This window comes from Uranotaenia lowii, chromosome 3 (genome assembly GCF_029784155.1).
Source record: "Uranotaenia lowii strain MFRU-FL chromosome 3, ASM2978415v1, whole genome shotgun sequence".
NCBI classification, from domain to species: domain Eukaryota; kingdom Metazoa; phylum Arthropoda; class Insecta; order Diptera; family Culicidae; genus Uranotaenia; species Uranotaenia lowii.
In genome coordinates, this window is record NC_073693.1 from 49,476,093 (window position 1) to 49,503,293 (window position 27,201).

Consider the following 27,201-nt stretch of genomic DNA (forward strand, 5'->3'; position numbering starts at 1 on the left):
CATGGTTGTTTCGTCGGTCAAATGTTAAACTTATGTGTTTGCAAGCTTGCATGCAAGTTGAAAGCTTGAAAACTTTTTCGCTGGTGGCAGCACCGTAAACAAAGAGATGATGTCCCAGACTACTTGTTCGAAAAACGATTCAGCCGGGTATCTTGATAGAATAGAATATCTTTGCTGGAAATCAAAATATAAAAACTTATAAATTATTACGATAATTTTGTCCCACTTTTTCCAAAATAAGTAAAGGTAATTACAGGGAAAAGGAATACTCAAAACATATCAGTGAAGTGAAAAACAACGCACTAATCTACGTTCAATATGATGGAAGCAGAAATGAACGTTTTCCTCGATCAATACGCCACTGTAAAATACAAGTAAAATATTCACCCGACATAGCGGTAAACAGAAAAGCTGTTTAAAATTGATAGTTACATATCCGAACTTCTTTTTTCATTGAGTTATGTTAATGCCAGTAAACTGTTTTGATTCACTCCATTTTATGGTACCATTCAAGTTCCATGAACATAAAAAAATGATTTACCATCTGCTTACATGATCAATATTTTTGTGAAAATTCAAAGGCTCAACAAAGTTTGTCGGGTCAGCTAGTTACTTATAAAATTTAAAGTACAAAAAAAAATAAATTTTGCCTTCATTCAACTTCCTAGGCCGTCGCACTATCCCCTTTAATTTTTTTTCTTTCAAACTTAACCATTTGATATGGTTTCTAGCCTTTTGTCCTAGATAAGCTTACTCTAGGAAAACGTCTCTATTTTTTAAATATCAAAAATTTACCTCAAAATACAACAAAAACTTCACCAAAACTCTAAATTCATTAAAGCAAAAAGTTGAACTGTCACATAAATCAACCTGCTGCTTCTAAACGCTTTGATTTCATCAGGAAGGGTGTTTGTTTGCGAACCTTCGAAAAATTAAATATTAGATTTTGATAAGATTTTGAAATAACATTTTTAATTTTATTACAAATTTAAAAAAACAAACTATGTTTATCCCAATTTGAAACTCAATATATAGGTTTCTAAACGTCGAAAGAAGTTTTAAGATATTTTAACGTTAGACTTAGTTATTGATGATTATGTGGAAAAATGCCATGTTCATCAAAGCTACCGCGGTGATCAATGTTACCCCGTTTTACGGTACATGTTTCCGGTCCACAAAAAAGGTAACAGGAAGAATGTTAACCATTATCGTGTTATTTCTGCCTCATCTGCGATTGCTAAACTGTTTGAGCCGGTTGTATTAGATCCATTTTTCTCGTTTTGCAAATTTTATTCCTATAACGAACAACATGGATTCATGCCTAAGCAGATGACCACGTGTTGGTTTCATCCATACACACAACTAATATGTGGTGTGCCAGTAAAATTGAACCTTTAATTCAAGATCTACGCAATATACTTTGTTAACCTACTGAATTTATGGAATGTTATGAGTTCATGTTTGTATGTACTAGGTTGGATCAATCCGGGTTTGCTCGAATTCGGCTTAGTGGTGCCTAGCTAGATTTCAAGTTGGATTGTAGACGTTTGAAATTTTAATCTAATTTAGAAAAAAAAGTAAGAAGACAACCGAATAATGGTTTCAAAACTTTTAAATAGATAAAAATGTTCAAACCTACGCACCTTGATCAACTCATGCTCAGAGAAGCGCAGCTTCTCGTTTCGATCGTAGCGGGAGAAATTCCCCAGTTTCTTGATTTTCAACGTTTTTCCCCGAGCAGCTTGTTTGCTAAAATATAAATTCATCAAAGAAAAGATTGAACTATAACGATCAGTTCTGCTCAAGCCGCAAATAAGATTGGAACAGTTGTAGCTAGGTACTAAAGAAAAGAGGAAGAAAAATGAATAGATTAGTTCTGATTGTGATTTTAGCTACCGGTGCACTGGGTAATGATGAAGTTGTGACGAGTGATTCCACTTCTCCAGAAAGTGAAAGGTCACAAATCAATCGAACGAGTAGGAGCGCCGAGGGTAATTTGAATGCGTGAATTCTTGCAGAATGAGATGATAAAATAAGTTGTATTTTAGAATGTTTCAAATACGGTACGCTCACCAAAAAACACAACGATGGAACATGTTACAATTCCAGATCACCACATATAGTGAGAAGTCTACTATATAGGAATTTTTGAAGAATATATTCATAATATTTAATAAACCTTTCTGCAGGTTGCCATTATGATGGATGATTATTTGCATTGTAGTGGAATTTTGATCAGCGACAGATTCGTTCTAACTTCAGTTTATCACTGCCTTAAGCACGAACCCTCGCAATTGAAAATTCGAATCGGATTGGGCGTGGATCAAGACATCAAGCAAATCTTCCGGCACCCGGAAAGTGGAGATTTATTCACCGGAGTCGATTTGGGCTTGATCGAACTGGCTGCTCCGGTCAAGCTGAATCACGCTCTGGTTCCAGCATGTTTGGCACAAAATAATACTGAACATTTAAATGAGAATCTGATTCGATCTGGATTCAGTGGACTGCGTTAGGAAAATCCTTCACAAACTTAGTAAAAATTTTCTAACAATATATTTTAATTCTTGTATTCCAGAAATTTTTCAACACTTCGAAACAACGGAAAACCGACTGATGTCATTTGAGGAATGTTCCGCCTTCATGAGGAAAGCCTTCTTCCTCAAAGTGGAACAACATCAGCTGTGCGTCGAATTGTTGGAGGATTTCGAAGGGTTCGATTTCTGGGCTCCGGTCCAGGGCCTGCCGGGAAGTTCCCTGCAGCTCACCGATAGTAATGGCACCTGCACCACAACCATCGTCGGAGTGGGAAGTCGCAATCATTTTGGCAGCACAAATCTCATCGTTTACACGAGGATCGCTCCGTTTTTTAATTGGATCGAGTCGATCGTTTGGGGTCAAGATTCATAAAGTGCATCCTATTTAAAATAAAGCTATGTCTACAATGCATCAAAATAAAACATTCTTAAAGTTAACACTTCTTTGTGTTCTAAAGAATATAACGCTACTTTTCATGTTTAAGATAATAGTTTTATCATTTCTGAATGAATCCCTCTATTAATAAACGCCTTTGGTTAGGCTACGACAGCAGTTTGAGCGAGAAAACCAGCAAGTGACAAAAATTAAAAAATGACAAAAATGACAAAAATGACAAAAATGACAAAAATGACAAAAATGACAAAAATGACAAAAATGACAAAAATGACAAAAATGACAAAAATGACAAAAATGACAAAAATGACAAAAATGACAAAAATGACAAAAATGACAAAAATGACAAAAATGACAAAAATGACAAAAATGACAAAAATGACAAAAATGACAAAAATGACAAAAATGACAAAAATGACAAAAATGACAAAAATGACAAAAATGACAAAAATGACAAAAATGACAAAAATGACAAAAATGACAAAAATGACAAAAATGACAAAAATGACAAAAATGACAAAAATGACAAAAATGACAAAAATGACAAAAATGACAAAAATGACAAAAATGACAAAAATGACAAAAATGACAAAAATGACAAAAATGACAAAAATGACAAAAATGACAAAAATGACAAAAATGACAAAAATGACAAAAATGACAAAAATGACAAAAATGACAAAAATGACAAAAATGACAAAAATGACAAAAATGACAAAAATGACAAAAATGACAAAAATGACAAAAATGACAAAAATGACAAAAATGACAAAAATGACAAAAATGACAAAAATGACAAAAATGACAAAAATGACAAAAATGACAAAAATGACAAAAATGACAAAAATGACAAAAATGACAAAAATGACAAAAATGACAAAAATGACAAAAATGACAAAAATGACAAAAATGACAAAAATGACAAAAATGACAAAAATGACAAAAATGACAAAAATGACAAAAATGACAAAAATGACAAAAATGACAAAAATGACAAAAATGACAAAAATGACAAAAATGACAAAAATGACAAAAATGACAAAAATGACAAAAATGACAAAAATGACAAAAATGACAAAAATGACAAAAATGACAAAAATGACAAAAATGACAAAAATGACAAAAATGACAAAAATGACAAAAATGACAAAAATGACAAAAATGACAAAAATGACAAAAATGACAAAAATGACAAAAATGACAAAAATGACAAAAATGACAAAAATGACAAAAATGACAAAAATGACAAAAATGACAAAAATGACAAAAATGACAAAAATGACAAAAATGACAAAAATGACAAAAATGACAAAAATGACAAAAATGACAAAAATGACAAAAATGACAAAAATGACAAAAATGACAAAAATGACAAAAATGACAAAAATGACAAAAATGACAAAAATGACAAAAATGACAAAAATGACAAAAATGACAAAAATGACAAAAATGACAAAAATGACAAAAATGACAAAAATGACAAAAATGACAAAAATGACAAAAATGACAAAAATGACAAAAATGACAAAAATGACAAAAATGACAAAAATGACAAAAATGACAAAAATGACAAAAATGACAAAAATGACAAAAATGACAAAAATGACAAAAATGACAAAAATGACAAAAATGACAAAAATGACAAAAATGACAAAAATGACAAAAATGACAAAAATGACAAAAATGACAAAAATGACAAAAATGACAAAAATGACAAAAATGACAAAAATGACAAAAATGACAAAAATGACAAAAATGACAAAAATGACAAAAATGACAAAAATGACAAAAATGACAAAAATGACAAAAATGACAAAAATGACAAAAATGACAAAAATGACAAAAATGACAAAAATGACAAAAATGACAAAAATGACAAAAATGACAAAAATGACAAAAATGACAAAAATGACAAAAATGACAAAAATGACAAAAATGACAAAAATGACAAAAATGACAAAAATGACAAAAATGACAAAAATGACAAAAATGACAAAAATGACAAAAATGACAAAAATGACAAAAATGACAAAAATGACAAAAATGACAAAAATGACAAAAATGACAAAAATGACAAAAATGACAAAAATGACAAAAATGACAAAAATGACAAAAATGACAAAAATGACAAAAATGACAAAAATGACAAAAATGACAAAAATGACAAAAATGACAAAAATGACAAAAATGACAAAAATGACAAAAATGACAAAAATGACAAAAATGACAAAAATGACAAAAATGACAAAAATGACAAAAATGACAAAAATGACAAAAATGACAAAAATGACAAAAATGACAAAAATGACAAAAATGACAAAAATGACAAAAATGACAAAAATGACAAAAATGACAAAAATGACAAAAATGACAAAAATGACAAAAATGACAAAAATGACAAAAATGACAAAAATGACAAAAATGACAAAAATGACAAAAATGACAAAAATGACAAAAATGACAAAAATGACAAAAATGACAAAAATGACAAAAATGACAAAAATGACAAAAATGACAAAAATGACAAAAATGACAAAAATGACAAAAATGACAAAAATGACAAAAATGACAAAAATGACAAAAATGACAAAAATGACAAAAATGACAAAAATGACAAAAATGACAAAAATGACAAAAGTGACAAAAATGACAAAAATGACAAAAATGACAAAAATGACAAAAATGACAAAAATGACAAAAATGACAAAAATGACAAAAATGACAAAAATGACAAAAATGACAAAAATGACAAAAATGACAAAAATGACAAAAATGACAAAAATGACAAAAATGACAAAAATGACAAAAATGACAAAAATGACAAAAATGACAAAAATGACAAAAATGACAAAAATGACAAAAATGACAAAAATGACAAAAATGACAAAAATGACAAAAATGACAAAAATGACAAAAATGACAAAAATGACAAAAATGACAAAAATGACAAAAATGGCAATAATGGCAAAAATGGCAAAAATGACAAAAATGACAAAAATGACAAAAATGACAAAAATGACAAAAATGACAAAAATGACAAAAATGACAAAAATGACAAAAATGACAAAAATGACAAAAATGACAAAAATGACAAAAATGACAAAAATGACAAAAATGACTAAAATGACTAAAATGACAAAAATGACAAAAAAGACAAAAATGACAAACATGACAAAAATGACAAACATGACAAAAATGACAAAAATGGCAATAATGGCAAAAATGGCAAAAATGACAAAAATGACAAAAATGACAAAAATGACAAAAATGACAAAAATGACAAAAATGACAAAAATGACAAAAATGACAAAAATGACAAAAATGACAAAAATGACAAAAATGACAAAAATGACAAAAATGACAAAAATGACAAAAATGACAAAAATGACAAAAATGACAAAAATGACAAAAATGACAAAAATGACAAAAATGACAAAAATGACAAAAATGACAAAAATGACAAAAATGACAAAAATGACAAAAATGACAAAAATGACAAAAATGACAAAAATGGCAAAAATGACAAAAATGGCAAAAATGACAAAAATGGCAAAAATGGCAAAAATGACAAAAATGGCAAAAATGGCAAAAGTAAAAATAAAAATAAATGAGGAAAATGACGCTGGAATTAGGGACGTATCATCACAAACTGTTTGAATGAATCATTGCACAAGTAAATTTATTTTTCTACTGTTATGAAGAATTTTTATATTAATCAATCTCATTATTAATCGTTGTTTGCTGTCAATTGCTCGGTTTCGAACTTTTAGCGGTAGTAGTTCGAACTAAAGGAATCATTCTATTTTTCTCACTTTGAACCGTTGTCCGATATTCTTCTGCGTTTCCATTTTCCTCTTCGTATTCTGACTCATCCAGGTCACGCAACGGATTCCAAGTAACTCTATTCTCTGGCCCGAAGTTGAACGTTAAAACCACAGGTTTACGAGTTGTACCCGGTTCAGTTGTTGTGGTCGGAATGCTGCGCTCAAAAGCGGCTGTAAGGCTTCCATTTCCCCAAACGATATCCTCGATCCAATCGACGGTCGAAGCCATCCGGGTGTAGATAATCATATTTTCGCCACCGAAAAACTGCCTGTTAGCGATTCCTACGACGGTCGCCATGCAGTTGCGGCTGTTCACAGTTTGAAGCGGGCTACCCGGAATACCCTGGGCCGGGGTCCACAAATCAGTCCCTTCGAAATCTTCCAGCAGTTGGATGCACACCTGGTGCTCTTGAAGGGCCGTGAAGAAACTTTTTCGCATGAAGTCATCACACTCTTTGAACGACATCAGCCGATTTTCCGAACTTTCGAAGTACTGGAAAATTTCTGCAAGGGTATGTTAAAACAAATACATTTCGATTCCGGTTATGTTTTCTTACGCAATCCGCTGTACCCGGTTCGCAGCAAGTTGTCGTACAGATTTTCGGAGGCTTCATTAGCTACGCATGCCGGCACCAGCTGTCTGTCCAGGTTCACAGGAGTGTCAATTTCCAGCAAACCCAAATTGACGCTAGTGAAGAAACCCTCATCGAACAGCGGGTGCCGGTAAATTTTTTTGATATCCTTGTCCAAATCTTGTCCAATACGCACCTTCAACGTTGTATGGTTCCTTCAAACACAAGAACGTTAAAAAAAAATTGAAAAAAAGGCATAATCAAATACTACTGGAGTCATCCTGAAAATGTAAAACAAAAACTACTGAAAAAAAGACATATCTTTTCTTACTGTTCTCGAAGACATTGATACTCCGCGGTCAGGACAAAGCTCTCACTTATCAGTACTCCACTGCAGGCAAGCATGTTGTTTTTCAGTACAGCGACCTAAAAAACATCCAAAACAAAACGGATATAAATTAGTGTACCCACTATGTCGAGGAAAAAAGAAAATTAAGACCTAAATATCAATCGGGTCCACAGTCTGGACCTTGCGTCAGAAACAATTACTTGAATAAAATACATATTTCCAATGTACCTAAACAGAATCATAAGTGGAGTTCAGTCCGACAAGCGGACTGAGAATGGACGAGTGTGTGGCACACCGAGAGAGCAAAACGGATGCTCTCACTGAAAGCGAGATGTTTGCGCCTGGAATGTTCTAGGCGGATCCATATGGCGCGAGTACGTGTTTGTGTGCTTGCTCGTCAGCCTATTAAAGGGCGCATTCCTTATGCGCCTAGGAGTCATTCGTATTCAAACCGGCAGACCGCCACGATGGGTGAAAAGTGTAGGGGAGAGTGGGGATACTTGATCCCCTTTTCTTATTTTCACCATATCTTTTTGGAAAATTTTAGAAACTCGCCGTCTTTGACATTTTCTGACAGCTTGTAACTTCAAGTTTCTATGCTTAAAAAATTAGAACGATACTTAAACCCGTTGATAAACAAGAAGCATTTTCGTGGGAGTAAAAAAATTGTGATTTTTCTGAAGTTAGGGGTGACTTGATCCCCTTTTGAAGGAGACTTGATCTTTTATTCAGGAAGCCATAATCCTTGTATAAAAATCAAACAAAACCCCAAGATAGAATGTTAATTTACTATTTTGGTCATGTTTGTTCTCATTTCACAATTTATAGCAGACATATGAAGAAAATTCTATAACTTTGTCTCAACGCTAATAACATTGCATACTTAAAGGCGCTATTTTTTATAATTTTGAGAAAATTAATGATTTTTGGTCTTTTCTTCAGACAATTGTTTGATAAATATCAGTTTTTGGATAAATATTAGTAATTTCGTGATTAGCAATCATAACGATCAATTCAGAAGAAGAATATGCCGTTTGGAAGGGGGATCAATTGTACCCAACTCTAGGGGATCAATTATACCCATAATCAACATTTTAGAAAACTTTTTCTGAAAAAAGTTGAGAGTTTTCCATTGCTTTGAAAATATGGCATTATGAAGTTCATTCTACGCTCGAACGATTGATATATTGGAACAAATATTTTTTTCATAATTTTCCCATGTAAGGAACATTTTAAAGTGATGAAAAAAGATCTTCAAGTTACATTATGTGAAATTTTTTAAACAAAGTTCAATTACTCAAACAATTATTTTGTTAAAAAAATTTTAAACTACAAGCATTGTTATTTTGCTCATTTGGCACATTTTTCTAGAACATTTGATCTTTGTAAGACACTCTAGTTTCGAGATATAGCTAAGGAATCAAGTATCCCCAGGGATCAAGTATCCTCATTCTCCCCTATATAAGTGTAAATAATAGTAAATAAGTAAAGAGAGAAATAAATAGTATGTAAGCCGAGCTAGCCTTCTTTCTTCTGCTGCTTCGCTCCGACGCCCTGCTCCCGGGTCCAGCTGCCACAATCGACCCGGCCTTGGCCCCCAGGCAGACAGTCTGCGAATCTGCCTCCACTGTTTGGCAACCACCAGGGGTTATCAAAGCCCAATCCCAGAAGGGGAAAGGGCAAGCAGTGGTCGTTTTGCCAAGCGCTGCACCCACAGTCCACCAATGGCTTTTCATGGCCACAACAAGTGGCTTGCACTGGTGTTGCGAATCGCAATTCCAACTGCTTAGGGAAAAGATCGTATAAAATGTCGTCTGAAGTCAGTTTAAATCACATATGATAGAACGGGCTTCAAGTGAGAAAATCATCGTCATGCTCTTTCTGCAACCAGTAGTGCATCCAGAAGGCAAAAAACCAGATGGACCAATGAGAGAACTGGGAAATATATCCGCTGGCAACGATCTGAAGACTATGAGAGCATAATCTTGCGCTCTCTTGCATTTTTCTGATAAGCACGAATAAGGGGTTGGATAGCGTCCAATTGGTGTAAGTTCTTATTGATACTTTCAAGTTCCAAAAGAAGTCTTAATGACCTACTATTCAGCTTCCAACGGCCTTTTAATTCAGCTTCAAAAATCGTAAAATGAGTAAAAAATTCTCTCTCCATCTCAATTGCACCCTTGGCATCGGTTCGTATCACCTTCTCTTGATAATTTACTTTGTTAAGTATATGGTGCCGCCATGATACCATGCACCGAATTCCAAACTCGACAAATTGCTCAATAGCTTCTTTCTTACGATTCCTACATATATCGCTTCAGAATTGTCATTTTTTTTAAATTTAAAAAGACATACACAGTCTTAGCCGATTTAGGCTTTACAGACTGAATAAATGACGAGGACAACTTAAGATTAACATTTAACACCCAGTACCGAGATGAGAATCGAACCCATGCCGTCAGTGGACCTAGCGATTACCGTCTTACCACGCTAACCACTCGACCACCGAGACGTACGTTGCTTATTGAAAAAAAGCTTGTCCGTCTTGGGGATCGAACCCCGACCTTCGCCTAGATGTTGTTGTTACTGAAACTAAAACTCGAAGTGGTGATAGCGCACCCGCCCAATCAGACAGCCAGCCAAGAAGAAAGCACCTCTGTGCTCTTTTTGTGACATAGTAAATCCTGTTTTGAGTATTTTTGTACCCTTTACAACGTACATTTAAATCACTTTTGCAACTTTCAAGTTCATTAATGAGCACCAAAAAGTTCACTCAAGGGAATTGGGCAGTTGATTCTATTTGTCAGCCAATATGTAACTTTCAAAGCCTTCATTCAAGTAAATATGTAACTTTTGGTTGCTTGGGTATAACATGCATTGCAGATACTACTACGGTCAGGCCAACCATGTGATGTAAAACGCAAAAGATACAGGAACAAAAGGGAGGAATGAAGCGTGGAGTTCCTTGCCAAACGCTTCATATGATTCTATAGAATACGGGTTTGAAAACTAAAAAAAATATACAAAAAATGAATTGATCTTACCCGATACCTTCACAGTTTGACGCTTATTCCACAGGTAATCCTATCTTTACCAAAATTCCTTGCCTTTTCCAGTTCTTCTCAGTTGTTGTTTTTTCAAACTGAGATTTATATTTTTTTTCTTATTTTCATGATGACGAAGAACATTTTCGGGAGCGACTATCAAACACGTCGATCGATTACTTAGACCTTCTCATTTGTATCTTTTCCTTTCATAAAGATTATGAGAAAGACTTTTTAAGATCCGTAATGAATATCCATGAAATAACCGTTGGAAAACCATATATTAGACCCCCAAGAACTCAATTCCATTTTATGGATTTCAACATGCAAAGTTCTGATAGTTCCGAATAATATTACTAAGTGAAGTATATTCTGCATAACAAGTTATGCTTCTTGAGTAAAATAAATTAAACGAAGACCATCTGCTACCAAGCAGTCAAGCACAGAGAAACTGGGAATAAGACAACCAATGAGTGTTACCAAGAATTATCATCATTGAGTTCTGAGAAGCGATCTGGACAGACATTAAGATCGAGTTCACAGTGCGCGCGAAGCGAATTTCTAATTCGCACGAAAAACCGCTTCTCATTGAAACACGTTGAAAAAAACCTCGACCGGCCACAGTGCAAGCGAATTTCGTGCGAAGCCCCGGCTCGATCGCGCAAATTCATTCTGTTTATCTGGACATACACTGAAAATATTCTCTCGAATATTCGCAAATGATTATTTATCAAAAAATCATTTCCAAAAGTTTATTTATTTAATTATCATTGCCGTTTCTGTGTTGGTTATGAAAAATGCACGGTTTTTTAACGCGGATTTTCAAAAAAAATGCGGTTTCAGTCTTTTTCAATTGCAACAAATTCTAACTGGCAATAAACGACCGGTGGCATATGTGGCGGATGAAGAAGCTGAACGGATAAAAGTTGGAATGCGTTGTCCGACGCCATCTTGAAATCCAATATGGCTTCTTAAACTCAACTTTAAAATGCTCGAAGTGACTGAAAAGATTATTAAACTCCCACAATATGGGTATTGGATAAAAGTGCTCAATAAGTAGAAGTCAAATTTGGCTGTCCGACGTCATCTTGAAATAAAAGATGGCGGTTTCCGCTTAATTTAAAATGCAGGGGATATTTGACAATCGCATGAACCATCCACGATGTAAGAAATGAGTAAAAGGGATAAAAAAAAAATGACAAAGATATGACAAACAAAATAGTGACAAATGACAAAACTTTGAATAAAACACGACAAATATGGTAAAAAAATTATGCCAAAAATTTGACAAGTATTACAAAACTAGGAAAAAAATATGAGAAAAAATTAACTAAAACGGCAAAACTATGACAAATGCGTAAATGTCGGCCTTAGCGGTGAAAAGTGATGTCCTTTTTAGTAGGGACATCTAAAGATTATGATTTTTTTATATAGATGGATATAAGGTTAAATGAAATGAAAGATAGTGAAGATGAGCGGGTAGAATTTATTTAGAAGCATTATCATCACATATCAAATTTTTGTTCCTCACGGGCCTACTACTATAAAGTAGTCTTTAGATGTCCCTACTAAAAAGGACATCACTTTTCACCGCTAAGGCCGACAAATTAAAGTAACATTATAATCAAAATTTGACAATAACACCACCTGACAGAACTAATATATGGACAAATATTTGACAACAAATTTAAAAATTGACAATATAATAACGCAAAATTTACAATAAAATCACAAAAATCTGACAACCACCTATAAAACTTTAAAAAATTATTACAAAGGAGGTAAATCTAAGGCAAAAATTTGACATTAAAATGAATAATAAGACAAATGAGCTAGAAAATGACAAAGTTCTGAAAAAAATATGACAAAAATTTGGCAGAATAATGACAAAAAACTGACAAAATTATGAAGAATGAGATAAAAATATAACAAAATACTTTCAAATATATGTAAGAAAAATGACAAAATGATGACAAATACGACATTAAAATTACAACGAACGAACGAACGAAAAAAGACAAAACTATAAAAAAACTTACAATCAAATGAACAAAAAATCTAACAGGACTATGACAAAAATACGACAGATGAAAACATGACAAAATTAAAAATAAAATGGCAAAAATCTTACAGTACTATAACAACCTTTGTCAATTGTTTGTCATAATTTTGTTTTTTTTTATCATTGTTTTGTTACATTTTTATCATATTTTTTTCATAGCTTTGTTATTTTATTGCAAAATTTTGTCATGTTTGTTATTTTTGTTTAGTTATAATATTTGTCATATTTTTTCATATTTTTTATAATGTTGTCAGATATTTGTCAAAGTTTTTATTTAGAGTTTTGGCATAATTGTTAATTTTTTATTATTATTTAGACAATTTTTATTAATTTTTGTGAGATATTTTTTTAAATTTGATCATGGCTTTGCCATTTTAATGTCTAATTTTGGTATATTTTTCTCATATTTTAGTTATGTTTTTATCACTTCGCCATATTTTTATCACAGTTTTGCCAGCGTTTCGTTATTTTTGTTGTTATAATTTTGTAATTTTTTTTTCATAATTTTGTTATATTTTTGTCATAGTTTTAGTAGATTTTTTTTCTTGCGATTTTCAGTCATTTAAAATATTTTAAAGTTGAGCGGAAGCCACCGTATTGTCTTTTATTTAAGATGGCGTTTCATAGCGTCGGACTGAAAATTCGACTTTTACTTACTTACTTTTGATTCCTTTCACCTAATACCCACATTATGGGTGTTTTATGAGATGTTCAGTCATTTGAAGCATTTTGATGTTAGGCTGAAGCCGCCATATTGGATGTGGGTGTCAAAAATATATTCTCTGACGTCCTCCTAAAGTCCAGGCACCGAGTATTCATGTCCTTAAGATTCCTAGACCACGCATGGTTTTTTTCCGCGGTTTTCCGGAATTAACGTGGTTTTTCGGATTAACGCAGATTTGTTTTTTTTTTTGCGCGGTACGTATCCCTCGCTCACAGTTTTGATTCTGCAAATTAATTTGCAAAGATTGTTTCACGTGTGATTAATTTTTGCAAAACACCGAAGGTTTTTTCAGTGTTGAACCGCTTCGCAATTCGCGTGCATTGTGGCCGGCCTTCAAAAACGAACTTGCGAAATACATCTAACTCAGTTTATTTCATTGTACACTGCCGGCCAAAAGTTTGGGATCACCCGTTAAAAAACATGCAAATTTTGATCGTTCATATCTCAGCCGTCTTAGGACATATTACAAATCTTCTGATCTCATTTGAAAGATAATGAGCAAAAGCTATTTCGGAGGTATTTTGCCTAGAAATAATGTTTTAGTTTTGCGCCCAAAACTTAACCTAAAATTAGAACACTTTCAAAAAATCGCACTCAATATTCAAAGCCGATCATCTCGGAATAGGGTGGATCAAATTTCAAAATTTGAGTTGCATTAGAATCCTTGTTCTATACTTCTCAAAACATAATCAAAAAATTTTGTGCAAAAATTCAAAAATGTAGAATGTAAAATAGGCACTTAAGTTATCGTCCAAAAGATTGGGATCACACCTAGTATGGTGTAATAAAATGTGCTGCTGGTTGAATTCAAGTATGGTGATACGATGAGTGAAGAACACTTGTGTTACGATTGAGTGTTGTTACTAGAATGTCGTTTATTGATAAATTTAGAATCGACGGCACCTTATCTCTACACAACATCGTTCTTAGTCTACTCAACTAGGAGGCGCTTGGAGTTGCCAAACTTTTGCAATTAACCAATCAGCAGTCGATTTCTGGTGAGAGAAAACGACGCGGCATAACTAAGAAAGAGAGAGAGACGCGCCTGTCCAATCGATGCGCTTGACAACTATCGAGCATATTGATGCATGTGCAAGCCATATTGGCTGGCGGTTAGCGCCCTGTGAGGCAACGATGGAATCGTGTAAGCTGGCTAGGCAAGGATCAGATTACCTCGAGTTTAATGATTTAGTTGACGACGACATGAGTCGTCGCTCGTTGCAATTTGGAAATTCTTTTAGGTGACGACGACGGGGGTCGTCGTTCTTTGTTCTGTGAGAATAAGACGTATGCAATAAATTTAGTTTGGAGTGGAAATTAACACTTGTGCTGTTCAGCAATGTGTTGTGATTTCCACTCAGCTAGAAATTCTACAAGGCGACGTTTTCAGAAATGTGAGAACGTCTGGTTTCTGGATGATTTGGTTCTACTGAGACGTGAATGTTTTATGTCATTATTACTCGAGACAATTAATAATTTTGAATGTTAGATTTAATATACTACACCTTCCCCCTCTAGGAGAATGATGTATTGGAAAGAAATCATTCGTTATAAGCGTTTCTCCAAGTACCTCTTACAAAATTTGGTAATAATTGGTATGTTAAAATTAGCATGTTGTTTTTAAGACTAAACCGAATTACTCACTCCACAGTGTTGAACTGAGGATTTTTACCCATCTTATTTTTTCACTTATTTTTTGTTTTCTCTTATTTTTTTTTTATAAGATTGGGCTCGGTGCTTAAAACTATTTTTTTTTGTATAATAGTTTGTTTTATTTTGTTTTTGAATTTTTCGACTTTTAAACTTTGATAGTTCTGTTTTTGTGGATTACAGTTTCCTTTTTTGATATTTTATGTTGAATTTTACAGTTAGGCTCATTTATTTCCGTCACGATGAATGGCCCTATGTAGAAAGGGTCAAGCTTCTTTCTATTTTCATTTGTGATATAGACAAGGTCTCTGCTTTTAAGTTTATTGGGTTAATATTTTTATTGCAAAATTGTTGACGATTTTCTTTTTGATTCAATAAATTTTGTCTTGCTATTGCGTTAGTAGTTTGCAAGCGGAATCTTAGTTCTTGCATGTACTGCTCATAATTATATATTGGTTGTCTAAATGTTTGATTGTCCTGTAAATCATTGGGTAGTGCTGGTTTTCTTCCAAAAACGAGTTCAAACGGAGTGTATCCGTGTTCAGTATTTGGTGAGGTGTTGTACGAAAAAGTATAAAATCTAGTCCATTCATCCCAATCTGTATGATGAGCATTGGTGAAGGATCTCAGATACTCGTTGAGGCATCTGTGATTTCTCTCCAATGAACCTACAGTTTGTGGATGATAGGCTGTAGCAAAATTTTGTTTAATTTCTAACAGCTTACAAATCTGTTCGAAAACTTCGTTGTTAAATTCAGTTCCCTGATCAGATTGTAGCTGGATGATATTGCCATATATCAAAATGAAATGTTCGGCAAGTGCTCTCGCTATTACCGAGGCTTCTTTAGTTGGTACTGGTATTAGTACAATATATTTGGTTAAGTTACATTGAACAGTTAAAATGTACCTATTACCTTTGTTTGTTATGCCAAATGGTCCTACGGTATCGATTGAGAGTACTTCGAAAGGTTTTGCTGGTGTGGTAGTGATAACATTTGGCTCTTTTGTGTGTCTATAGATTTTATTTATTTTGCATTTTTCACATTTTTTAATAAAATCTTTGATGTCGTTTTTCATATTTTTCCATTTGTATTTTTCTCTAAGCTTTAAATAGAGTCTGTTTTGACCTATATGACCGCCAATGGGTGTCATATGGTTATTAATAAGTATTTGTTCGATATCTTGTTTGTTTTGGATAAATTTCGGAGGTTTATATATTATCAACTGATAATCAGAAATGGCTCTGTTGGCGATTTCTTTTATTGATTCAGTCGTCATTAAATTGAAAAGCTCATCTTCCTCAGAGATGGCAACCATGGTTCTCTTGTAATTCTTTAATATTTTTCCGATTTCTAGAAGTGCAAACTCTAGTGCTTGACTTCCATTTTGATTTATATTGCACGCGCGCGTTATTGGTAAACTAGTTTCTCCTAACACTTTTGTATAATTATGATTAAATAATTTCATCTTCAATTGGGTGTGGTGCACTTCACATCCAATCTTAAGGTATTTTTTTGTTTCTGAAGGATTCTCGGTGTGCCAAGCTGCAAGGTGATCAATCTCGCTACTTGGTCCCGTTGAATTTTCCAGTTCATTTGGTTTTATTTGGCGTTTTCGCGTCATGGCTCTAGTGTTTACCATGAGGACTGTTAATGCTTTCAAATCTTCTGATTTTGTGGGTATTCTAGATAATGCGTCAGCGCATACATTAGCCTTACCTGCTAAGAATTCGATATCGAAGTCAAATTCTTCCAAATCTAACCTCATTCTGGTTAGTTTAGATGTTGGTTTTTTCATATTAAATAAAAACACTAATGGTCTGTGGTCGGTTCTCACGGTGAATCTTCGACCATAAAGATATGACCTGAAATATTCAACAGCCCAATGTATTGCTGTCAATTCTTTTTCAATTATGGCTTTGTTACGTTCACCTTGTGTGAAACTTTTGCTAGCGAAGGCAACTGGTAATTCACCTTCTGGATAGCGTTGGGAAAGTACTGCACCACATGCGAAATCAGACGCATCTGTGGTTAGTATGAAAGGTTTTGAAAAATCTGGATATTGCAATATTTGCGGTTCCATCAAACTATTTTTCAGTTTTTGAAAACTACATTCTTGGGATTCTGTCCATTGAAATGGTGTTCCCTTTTTTAGAAGTACATTCAGTGGTCTAGCCACTTCAGCAAAATTCGGTACGAATTTCCTGTAATAATTGCAAAAAGCTACAAACCTACGTACATCGTCTGTGTTAGTAGGTCTTGGGTAGTTTTTTACCGCTTCAAATTTTGAGTCGTCGGGTAAAATTCCCTTATCTGTTATTTTGTGACCTAAATAAGTCACTTCGTTCAAGAAAAAAATTGCATTTGGTTGGATTAAGTTTGAGATTATAGTGCCTCAAACGCTGAAAAACTTTCGCTAAATTATGGATGTGATGATTTACTGAACATCCGATGACAATAATGTCATCGATATAAATGAATGCACATTCGGGACTCAGTCCAGCCATCGCGATGTTCATCATGCGCTGGAAGCTATTGGGACTAATGTTTAGCCCGAATGGTAATCTTTTGAACTGAAAATGACCATTAGGTGCTGAAAAAGCTGTATACTTTCTTGACTCTTGATCTAATGGTATCTGGTGAAACCCAGACATTAAATCAAGTGTAGTAAAGTATTTAGCTCTGCCTAATTGATCTAATATTACGTCAATTCGTGGCAAGGGGAATTTATCTGCCACTACTTTTTTATTCAACTGGCGGAAATCGACCACCAGCCTCCATTTCTTCTGAATATTGTCAGACCTTTTAGGTACCAACAGGATGGGTGAATTATAAGAAGAAACAGATGGTTCAACTATATCATTGTCCAAAAGTTTCTGTATTTGTTCCCACATTTCATTTCCTTGCGAATGGATTGTCTTGTAGTTTGGTATGTAGACCGGTACCTGGTCTTTTAAAATAATATTTTGCGAGTAAAAATTATTATGCGTTAATTGTTCATTATCTAAATGAAAAATATCAGAATACTCTTCTATTAATTGTTTTAATGGTGAATGTACATAAGAAGGGATTTCATTAAAGTTTAGCTGTGAAAGAATCTTTTTAATTCTTTCTGATTGTTTAGATAAGTTTTTCTTAGGTTTATCTATTTTTATATAGTCATTTAATGGTTCACATTTAGGAAAAAAATTTGATAGCGTTACTTGTTCTTGTGTTGTATTTACAAATTTTATTAACGGTGAATTAGCAGATACAATAGTATTTCCACAGAATACACCTGGTAGTATCTCCTGTGATAACACGACTGTATCTTCAGTCACCTTGAAATTAGGCAATTTTCGCATTACTTGACATCTAGGTGGTAATATTATGCTATCATTAATTGTATCTTCTATTGGTATTGAAATTGAATGATTTTCAAAATTGAAATTAAGTAGCCAATTATCATAATCTATGGTACACCTGAACTTTACTAAAAAGTCCCGTCCTAGTATACCGTCTGTTGGAATGGGAAAGTTCTCATTCACTAATTGAAAATTATGATTTAGTAGTAAATTATTTTGGAATTGAAGAAACGTATGAACTTCAGCAATAGTTTCAGTTTCTCCTGCTGTAACTCCTGTTATTTTTAGCTTTTTGTTAAAATCTACTATTTGCAAGGGTGAAACTTTCGTTGTCTTCAATAAAGATACGTCAGCCCCGCTATCTATTATGAATGTACATTTGCAGTTCGTCATTTGGACATGTAAAGTCACAAAATTCACTGCATTTAAATTTATCGTATAAATTGCTGTGGAACCATTGGTGCTTGGTTCGCATGGCATAAAAAATTTAAGTTTTGTTGTGGGGTGTCTGTTGGGATCATAGGTATAGGCTGTGGAAAATTTTGTTGATATTGAGTCGGAGTTGGTGGTGGGTTTTGTCCCATTTGTTGTTCCGAATTTAATGTATAGATTTGTTGGGAACGGTAGTCTCTTCGGCCACCTCTATTGTTATTGTTTCTATTGATGTTGTAGTTGTTGCTACGGTTTTGATATCTTTCTTGATATCTCTTTTGTTATTATCTCTGTTTTGCTGATAATTTCTGTTATTATCTCTATTTTGCAGATAATTTCTGTCCCGTGGAATATTTGGATTACCTCCACGGTTGTTAAATCGTCTTCCACGATTGTTTCGTCCATAATTATTGTATCTTTGAGCACTATATGCCATAACTTGGCTAGTGTTTTGTTGGTTGTTCTGTGCAGAAGAAGCGTTTTCTCGCACTTTTTGCACAGCCTCTTGTATTGAGGTGAAGGTTCCCATCCTCAGTAACAGTTTCGTTTCATAACTGTTAGTTCCGTTTACTAGAGCTTTGACGCCTGCTTTTGTAGACATTGACTGAGCTACCCCTTCTGGAATGCCCTGTCCGATGTAGACGTTTTTTAATTTCTGTGTTAAACCATCAATTTCGTCACATAGACTGTTAATGTCAGTCTTCTGTTTTACATTTTCCATTTTTGCTATGATGTTCTCGGGAGATGCTTTGTCTGAGCATCTCGCCTTCACATCATTCACGATGTCTTCAATTGTGTTTAGGTTTGTGGCTAAACCTAATCTGGCTTTGCCTGTCAAACGAGTTTTCAAAAATCGAATTGCTGTTGCTAGCTGTCCCTCAACAACGTAATCTCCTAGCAACGTGGCTGCGTCAACGAACGCGTCCAAGTTGTCAGGTGTTCCATCGTACGTCTGCACGATGGAAGTTGCAGTTTTTACGTTAAATTGCGCCATGATAAATTTTTTCGAAAAATAATTTTGCAATATTACAGCGTACACCGCTGATTTAAAGGACACAGGTTTTTGGTGACAATACAATTTATGTTGTAAAATTAGTTGGATTTCGCTATAATCCAAACGTGCAGCTTTAATCAGAAATCCGTGTTTTATTGCATCAATGACTTTTTCGTAAATTTTTAGTTTCTGATTAATGTTTTCAAAAATTTCTCTTGATTTTGCTAATTTCTCTAGTATTGTGCTTTTTAAATACCTCCTATTGGGGTTTTTATTAAGGTTTGTTTTTATCTTGTGCAGCTCGCCTAATAATTTTTCTATCTGTTCCTCTGGGGAACTCATTTGCAAATAAATTCATTAAGTTCATTTAAAAAAATATTTTAGCTATCACAAAAATTAATCAGATTAACAGAACTCTGTACTTATCTCGTCGTCCATTGGGTTGACTGCTTCACTCTTCGTGGTCTCCTCGCCAAACGTTCCTTGTGGAGGCGCTCTCCTCGACACAATTTCCTAACGACGCACCTGTACTGGCTCAGCGCATGAGGTGGAGGCGCTTTCTACTCTACACCTTTTTCACTCGTTCAACTCGAACTACTCCCGAACCACAATTCAAATGTGAAGTAAAATCAACTGCAGCGCGATCCATAACTACTCAACTGCAGCACGATCCATAACGATTTCATCAGCAGCTTATCTCTGCGCCGGATGATCAGTACTACCACTATTCAACTGTAGCAGCTGTGGCAGTACTTCCAGTTTACGAAAAACGGCAACAATTAGGCATCGTCTCACACGTATCGTCCCACAATAACTCACTTTTTCACATGGGTCTATGTTTAACTTTCACTGTCCAGTTTTCAATGTTAACGTAAGTTTTGGGTCTTGTTTAGACCATATCTGAATTGTTTTGCGATTTTACACCTTTCACGAATGCTTTGCGTTGTACTCTTTTCTGGTACCACTTAAAAATGGCCCAAACGATTTGGATTGTCTGCAGAATGATCACTATCCACAATTTAATGGAATTGTCTTCATGTAAACCCGTATGCAATTCTTGAGTTTGGATGATTGCTAAAGCGTGATCACCTTTATTGTTCACTTCAGGGCAACTTTTAGTATTACCCATTGTCACTTATCACTCTTTTACTATAACTTTGCTCAATTTTCTTAATCACTGGAGAAGGCCTGATGGGCTCCGTGTCACCGGTCAGCCATGTAATAAAATGTGCTGCTGGTTGAATTCAAGTATGGTGATACGATGAGTGAAGAACACTTGTGTTACGATTGAGTGTTGTTACTAGAATGTCGTTTATTGATAAATTTAGAATCGACGGCACCTTATCTCTACACAACATCGTTCTTAGTCTACTCAACTAGGAGGCGCTTGGAGTTGCCAAACTTTTGCAATTAACCAATCAGCAGTCGATTTCTGGTGAGAGAAAACGACGCGGCATAACTAAGAAAGAGAGAGAGACGCGCCTGTCCAATCGATGCGCTTGACAACTATCGAGCATATTGATGCATGTGCAAGCCATATTGGCTGGCGGTTAGCGCCCTGTGAGGCAACGATGGAATCGTGTAAGCTGGCTAGGCAAGGATCAGATTACCTCGAGTTTAATGATTTAGTTGACGACGACATGAGTCGTCGCTCGTTGCAATTTGGAAATTCTTTTAGGTGACGACGACGGGGGTCGTCGTTCTTTGTTCTGTGAGAATAAGACGTATGCAATAAATTTAGTTTGGAGTGGAAATTAACACTTGTGCTGTTCAGCAATGTGTTGTGATTTCCACTCAGCTAGAAATTCTACAAGGCGACGTTTTCAGAAATGTGAGAACGTCTGGTTTCTGGATGATTTGGTTCTACTGAGACGTGAATGTTTTATGTCATTATTACTCGAGACAATTAATAATTTTGAATGTTAGATTTAATATACTACAATGGTGTATCGGCCAAAAGCTTGGGATCATTCTTTTAAAAACATGCAAATTTATCTCATTCATATCATTCTCATCTAACATCGTATTGCAGATTTGAAGGGTTCTTTTGAAAGCTTAGGAATTGTTGTTTTATCATAAATCATAAAAAAATAGTATAGTATAGAAGTATAGAAAATCTTTTGACTTTTGGTGGGGAAATCCGATGACCCACCTTCAATATGCAAAAGAGGGATTTCAAATTACTGTTATCTCGTTCGAGATATTTTAATCTAACTACAAGAACTTTTTTTATTTTTCCAAAATTTCATATTTGGAGCATAACTCAAAAACGGTTCTACTGAGATTTTTTTGAATTTCATTTTCGGATTCAGCGCCCGATTTTACATTAAAAATGACCTTCAGTTTACTAAGTTCAAAAATGCTGTAAACTAGTAATAATAACGTAAATTTATTTAATATTACCCACAGAAATATTTGATTTTCTAATTTAATAAATATTTTTATAAACACAAATGTAAGCACGTTACAGACTTACGACAATCTAGTATTTCAGTATTCCGTAGTAAGTTCGAAAGTCGTAAGTCTGATTTCCGAAGTAAAATTTGAAGCAGGCGCGATAATATTAAGATAAGGGTTTCAACGCTTAGATCGGATAGAAAGAAGGATCGGTATCGACCGAAGAAAATGGAAAAGAAGACTTTTGTTCAGCGTCTCCAAAAGAAATCTTCCAACATTGCGTCTCATTCATATACAAGTACGACCTGATTAACCCTCATCCAGTTGAATATTTTGGCGTTGAACATTGCCTATAGCTACTCTTTTTCATTCGCGTCAAAAACGCAGAACTAGCTTTGTGGCATTTCGATACGACGGACTAGAAAAACGCAAGCGTTCGAGTCGATTTTCTGGATTTCTTTTAGTTGTACTAGAATTGGTTTGAAATTACCCTTCTGGTAAATACAAATTCACTACGGAAATCTTGCGTTTATATACTTGAAATCCCGTGCAAAGTTGAATTTAAGTGCAAGAAAATCCGAGAAATTGCTAATGTACAAAAAGTTTGATAAACAGCTACCATTGAAAATTCGTCAAAAATTCTATGTTTCATATTTTGAAAATATAAAGATGCAAAATTATGCCAAATTACGTCCACTTCCCAATCCTGTTTCCAAAATTTATCTGGTGTGATTTAAACAATTTCGACGATACATTGATTGAAAAGTCATAACCTTAAAGAATTTCAAAAAATGTATTTTGATGTGCAACGTATAGCTTCTAACTCCAGATTTCTTGCACACTAAGTGATTTTTTTTTAACATTCCGTAGCTGATCTACAGTCATTCTTCTGAAGCATGTTTTTTTGGAACATTGAAATATGTTCCTGAAATGCATGACTAATTTTGGCATTCACTGGCTTATCTTGGTCGATTAGGCTGGAACAAATATAAATTTCTTCTCTTGTCACCCCCTCCTTCGAAACTTCCAAAATCCCGAAGGGGGGAATTAATAAAGTTTGAAGTATTTTAAGTAAATTTCAAATAAAAAATCAAATATTCGAAAGATTACAAGATCAAAAACCAAATTTTGGAAGACGGAAGTCAACACACATTTTGTATTCTTGATTTTATTGAATTTTTCGTTAAAAAAATACTTGATTTATAGGTTTCATGCAATGATATAGTATGTAATTTGGTTGCGTACAAGCTTTCGTGCAATTTATTTGTTTTTCGCATTGCTTTTTATTGTCTCCCCCCTCGCGATGTTCCAACTCCGAGTGACAAAAGAAGAATTTGAAATTTGTTCCGGCCTTATTGAAAACTAAAAAAACGTCTTACCGTATGTGGTGACCTCGAGTTGTAACAAACTCCATTTTTCCTTTTTCTAGTGTACCGGGAGTAATGCAGACATTCTAAAAATATATAATTGTAATCTTATAATTTTTTTTCGACCAACGAAACGACGCTATCATAGAGACCCTAACTTTTTTCACTTATTCTCTTCGGGCGCCTATCATATCGATTCACTTCATCACGCGTCAAGCGCCCAATCCACGGATAGTGGAAAGCAACGTTCGTGAATATGACGTATTTGTTAGTGTCGCAGCTTCCTTCCTTGGACTTTCCTGCAAACGATACGATCCCCCGCAGTTCGTAATGATCGCCGGTACTGAAGTACATGCCTCCGCCACTGTCCCCCAAACATACGCTGGTACCTTAAAGTAATAAAGGTACAGACTGATTAACAGCAGATCCCACCAATAATCAACAACTGAACTCAACTGTTTTTATCACTGGCACAGTAAACCCCAGGCGAAATGAATCTTCCAAACAGGGTTGGATCATTCTGGACACACTCGGTATTGCTGACCACTGGCATCTGAGCAGTTTTGAGCTGAGTCGAGATGTTTCCGCTTTCGGTAACACCCCAACCGGCAACCCATCCCCGGACACCGACCAAATCGCCCTTCAAATTTCGACGGGCATCTTCCATACAAATCGGGACCACAAATTCGGAAAAACGAACAATCCTATCCACCACCAGCAGAGCAATATCGTTTCGATTTGGACCAAACTCAGGATGCACATGCACTTCACTGACGTTCCTGGTCTGGACCTGATCCGGAAAATCGTACAGATCATGCTTGCCGAACTCTACCCTTATCTCGGTGGCTCCCATTTTTTGCCCATTTCGACGTACTACGCAGTGGGCCGCCGTCAGAATGTGCCGCTGATCGATCAACGTTCCTCCACATTTGTACACCGGATTTCCGCTTTTATCCAGGTGATATAGGGCCACGTGCCATGGCCATTGACCCAGCTCGGCACTCCATCCATGATGGATCAGCTGTTCTCCGAACCGTTTCTGGATTCCACACCGATATAGCGCATTATTCGCGGTGAACTCATCGTCGTCACTACAACTGACCAGGGCCAACCACCAGACAACCGAGATCAATGCAACGATCTTCATTCTAATCAACTAGTACCCGGTGGATTTGCCAGCTCTACAAACAACCGTTCCACAGTGCGGCTGATAAGGAACTGAATCGTTTTGTAGCAGGTTTCTGTATAATCTGATTCATAAATCTGAAGAAACAGGTTTCACCGAGGAACAACTGATGAGATCAGTCGTACCTAATCGTAACTTGTTCTAGCTTTGTCGCTAGCTGGGGCATTCTTTCAACACGCAACGCTGCTGCTCGCTAAACGATGATATTGATGACGAGTTAAAGTTTGTAGGAGTGTTAGTTCAAAACAATAACAACAGCTCAATTCACGGCGCTGAATTTTAAATAAGAATTATTATCTTATGTTTAATTGATTAGCTAATCGCTAGTTACATATGTCATTTGCATCTACGTTTCTCCTGGGGAAAAATATATATTGAATTATATTCAATGCTAAATTTCACGTCTTTCTATCCCCACGGGGATTATGGGGGAGGGATGTGTGGCAAAAAGGTTTTAAGCCTGTAAGTCCTATTATTTTGAAAATTTGGACATTTCTCAGTTTTTTTTGCACCACTTAAAGTGCATAAGTAAAAGTTTCATATTGGTTCCAACAAAAAAAAAACGACGTTCATTTTAAGCCAAGCACCTACATGAATTACTGAAATAATATCATACACGACAAATTTTGTTTTTTGTGGAATCCATCATAATTTTGCTGGTTTTTGTCTTGCTGATTTTCCAGCAATATGAATGGCTGGAAACGATCAGCAAACTCAATTGCTGAAAACCCGCAATCTGAACAAATGATTTTCTGGAAACCTACATTCATTTCCTTTATTCTATCGCATTTTGCTGTTATCAATATCAATTCTCAAGGGATGGGTACCGAAATTTTGATAAGGAAATCTTTCGAATACTCTAACTTTATTTTGGATCCAAATGGTAGAATTATCTCCGTTTTTATTGGAAATACTAATTACATAAATATATACGCTTTTTTCGGGAAACAATAAACGTAAAAAGAGAGAGGACCTTTTCACGACTAACTTGGCTGTACATTTTGGTAAACCTGGGGGGGGTGGTTCAAACGATGATTGGGGGAGTTTTTAACTACATTCTCAATCCAGCTGATTCAACGGGTAGCGTGAAAATTTTTTCAAACGGATTAAAACAAGTAGTTGATAGTTTCAATATATTTGATGTTCTCTTAGTAATGAAAAAAAATCAATTTACATTCACAAGATCGCATTCTAAATCCCGACTTGATATATTCTATGTACAATCAGAGTTTTTTAAAACAGTAGTTGATGCTTAAACCATATCAGTTCCATTTTCAGATCATTGCACAGTTGTTATGAAGACAAGGATTGAAAAAAAATTAATATCCATCTATGGCAGAGGTTATTGGAAACTAAATAAACCAATTTTAGAAAATGTCCAAGTAAACGAAAACTATGAACGTGTTTACTTGAATTGGAAAGCAAGACCTGTATTTTGCAGAAATCGTGGTGAATGGAAGAACAACGTTGTGAAACCGAAAACAAAGTATTTTTTATTAAACGGAACATTGGAGACAAAACCAAGGAATTACAAAAAAGACATTGAACTTGTTAAAGCGCGACTAATGAAAATAGAATCTATTAGAATAAAATATTTCTGTAGTAAATTGGATGACTTCAGCCTTGTAAAAAGGAAAAAATAAGCATTTTTCAAATTTCATCTATCATCCAGAGATATGTAAAATCAGGGAATTAACGCCTAATGATGGACCTGTCAAAATTAAAAAGAAAAATCTTTGATCAATTTAACACTCAGTTTGAAAAGAACATTGTTTATAATGATAATAGTCCAAATTGACAGGAGAACAACAAAGGGAGTTAATTAAAAATAATATAGCAGAAGAGATCCATATGACGTTAAAGAATGCTAAAAGAAAAAAACACCAGGCCCCGATGGCCTCTCATATGAATTTAACATTAAACATTTTGATTTATTAAAAGAAGAGTTGGTTAAGATTTTTAATGACTCCTTATCAAGAAATGTACAGCCACCATCAGGTTTCAGCTCGGAAATTATAACTTTGATACATAAAAAAAGTTCTAAACATAACATAGATAATTTTCGACCAATAAGTTTGTTGATTTATGACTATAAGCTTTTCACAAAAGTCTTGGCAAACATGATTTGAATTTTTCTGAGCGACATTTTCGGTCCAGGGCAATCCGCGGCTAGACCAAATGGATCATGTATTAAAAATTTAGTGAATTTAAGAAGAATCATAATCGAGGCAAGTGAGATCGCTACATTTAAAGGTTTGACAATGTCAACCATAAGGTTTTGTGGTCAATACTACAAAAAATTGATTTTCCTTTTCATTTATCCAATGCC

At 34.5% G+C, this 27,201-nt stretch overlaps 2 protein-coding genes across 2 annotated transcripts in view; one reads left to right on the forward strand and one right to left on the reverse strand.

Moving 5' to 3' along the window:
* Nucleotides 1-1,783: 1,783 nt before the first annotated feature.
* LOC129757389 (vitamin K-dependent protein C-like) lies at nt 1,784-2,933 on the forward strand. Its single transcript, XM_055754603.1, has 4 exons — nt 1,784-1,991; nt 2,049-2,122; nt 2,190-2,508; nt 2,576-2,933. The coding sequence occupies exons 1-4, from the start codon at nt 1,862-1,864 to the stop codon at nt 2,905-2,907; spliced, it is 855 nt and encodes a 284-aa protein (XP_055610578.1). The 5' UTR covers nt 1,784-1,861; the 3' UTR covers nt 2,908-2,933.
* A 3,653-nt stretch (nt 2,934-6,586) lies between these two features.
* The window catches only part of LOC129752164 (uncharacterized), a 29,980-nt gene continuing 9,365 nt past the window's right edge, over nt 6,587-27,201 (reverse strand). Inside the window, exons 6-11 of the mRNA XM_055747955.1 lie at nt 24,143-24,834; nt 23,845-24,075; nt 23,699-23,772; nt 7,656-7,750; nt 7,310-7,539; nt 6,587-7,256 (exon numbers count right to left, since the gene is read on the reverse strand). Of these exons, the coding sequence (XP_055603930.1) occupies nt 6,673-7,256; nt 7,310-7,539; nt 7,656-7,750; nt 23,699-23,772; nt 23,845-24,075; nt 24,143-24,834 (1,906 nt within the window). The 3' untranslated portion in view covers nt 6,587-6,672. The remainder of the gene's footprint in view (nt 7,257-7,309; nt 7,540-7,655; nt 7,751-23,698; nt 23,773-23,844; nt 24,076-24,142; nt 24,835-27,201) is intronic.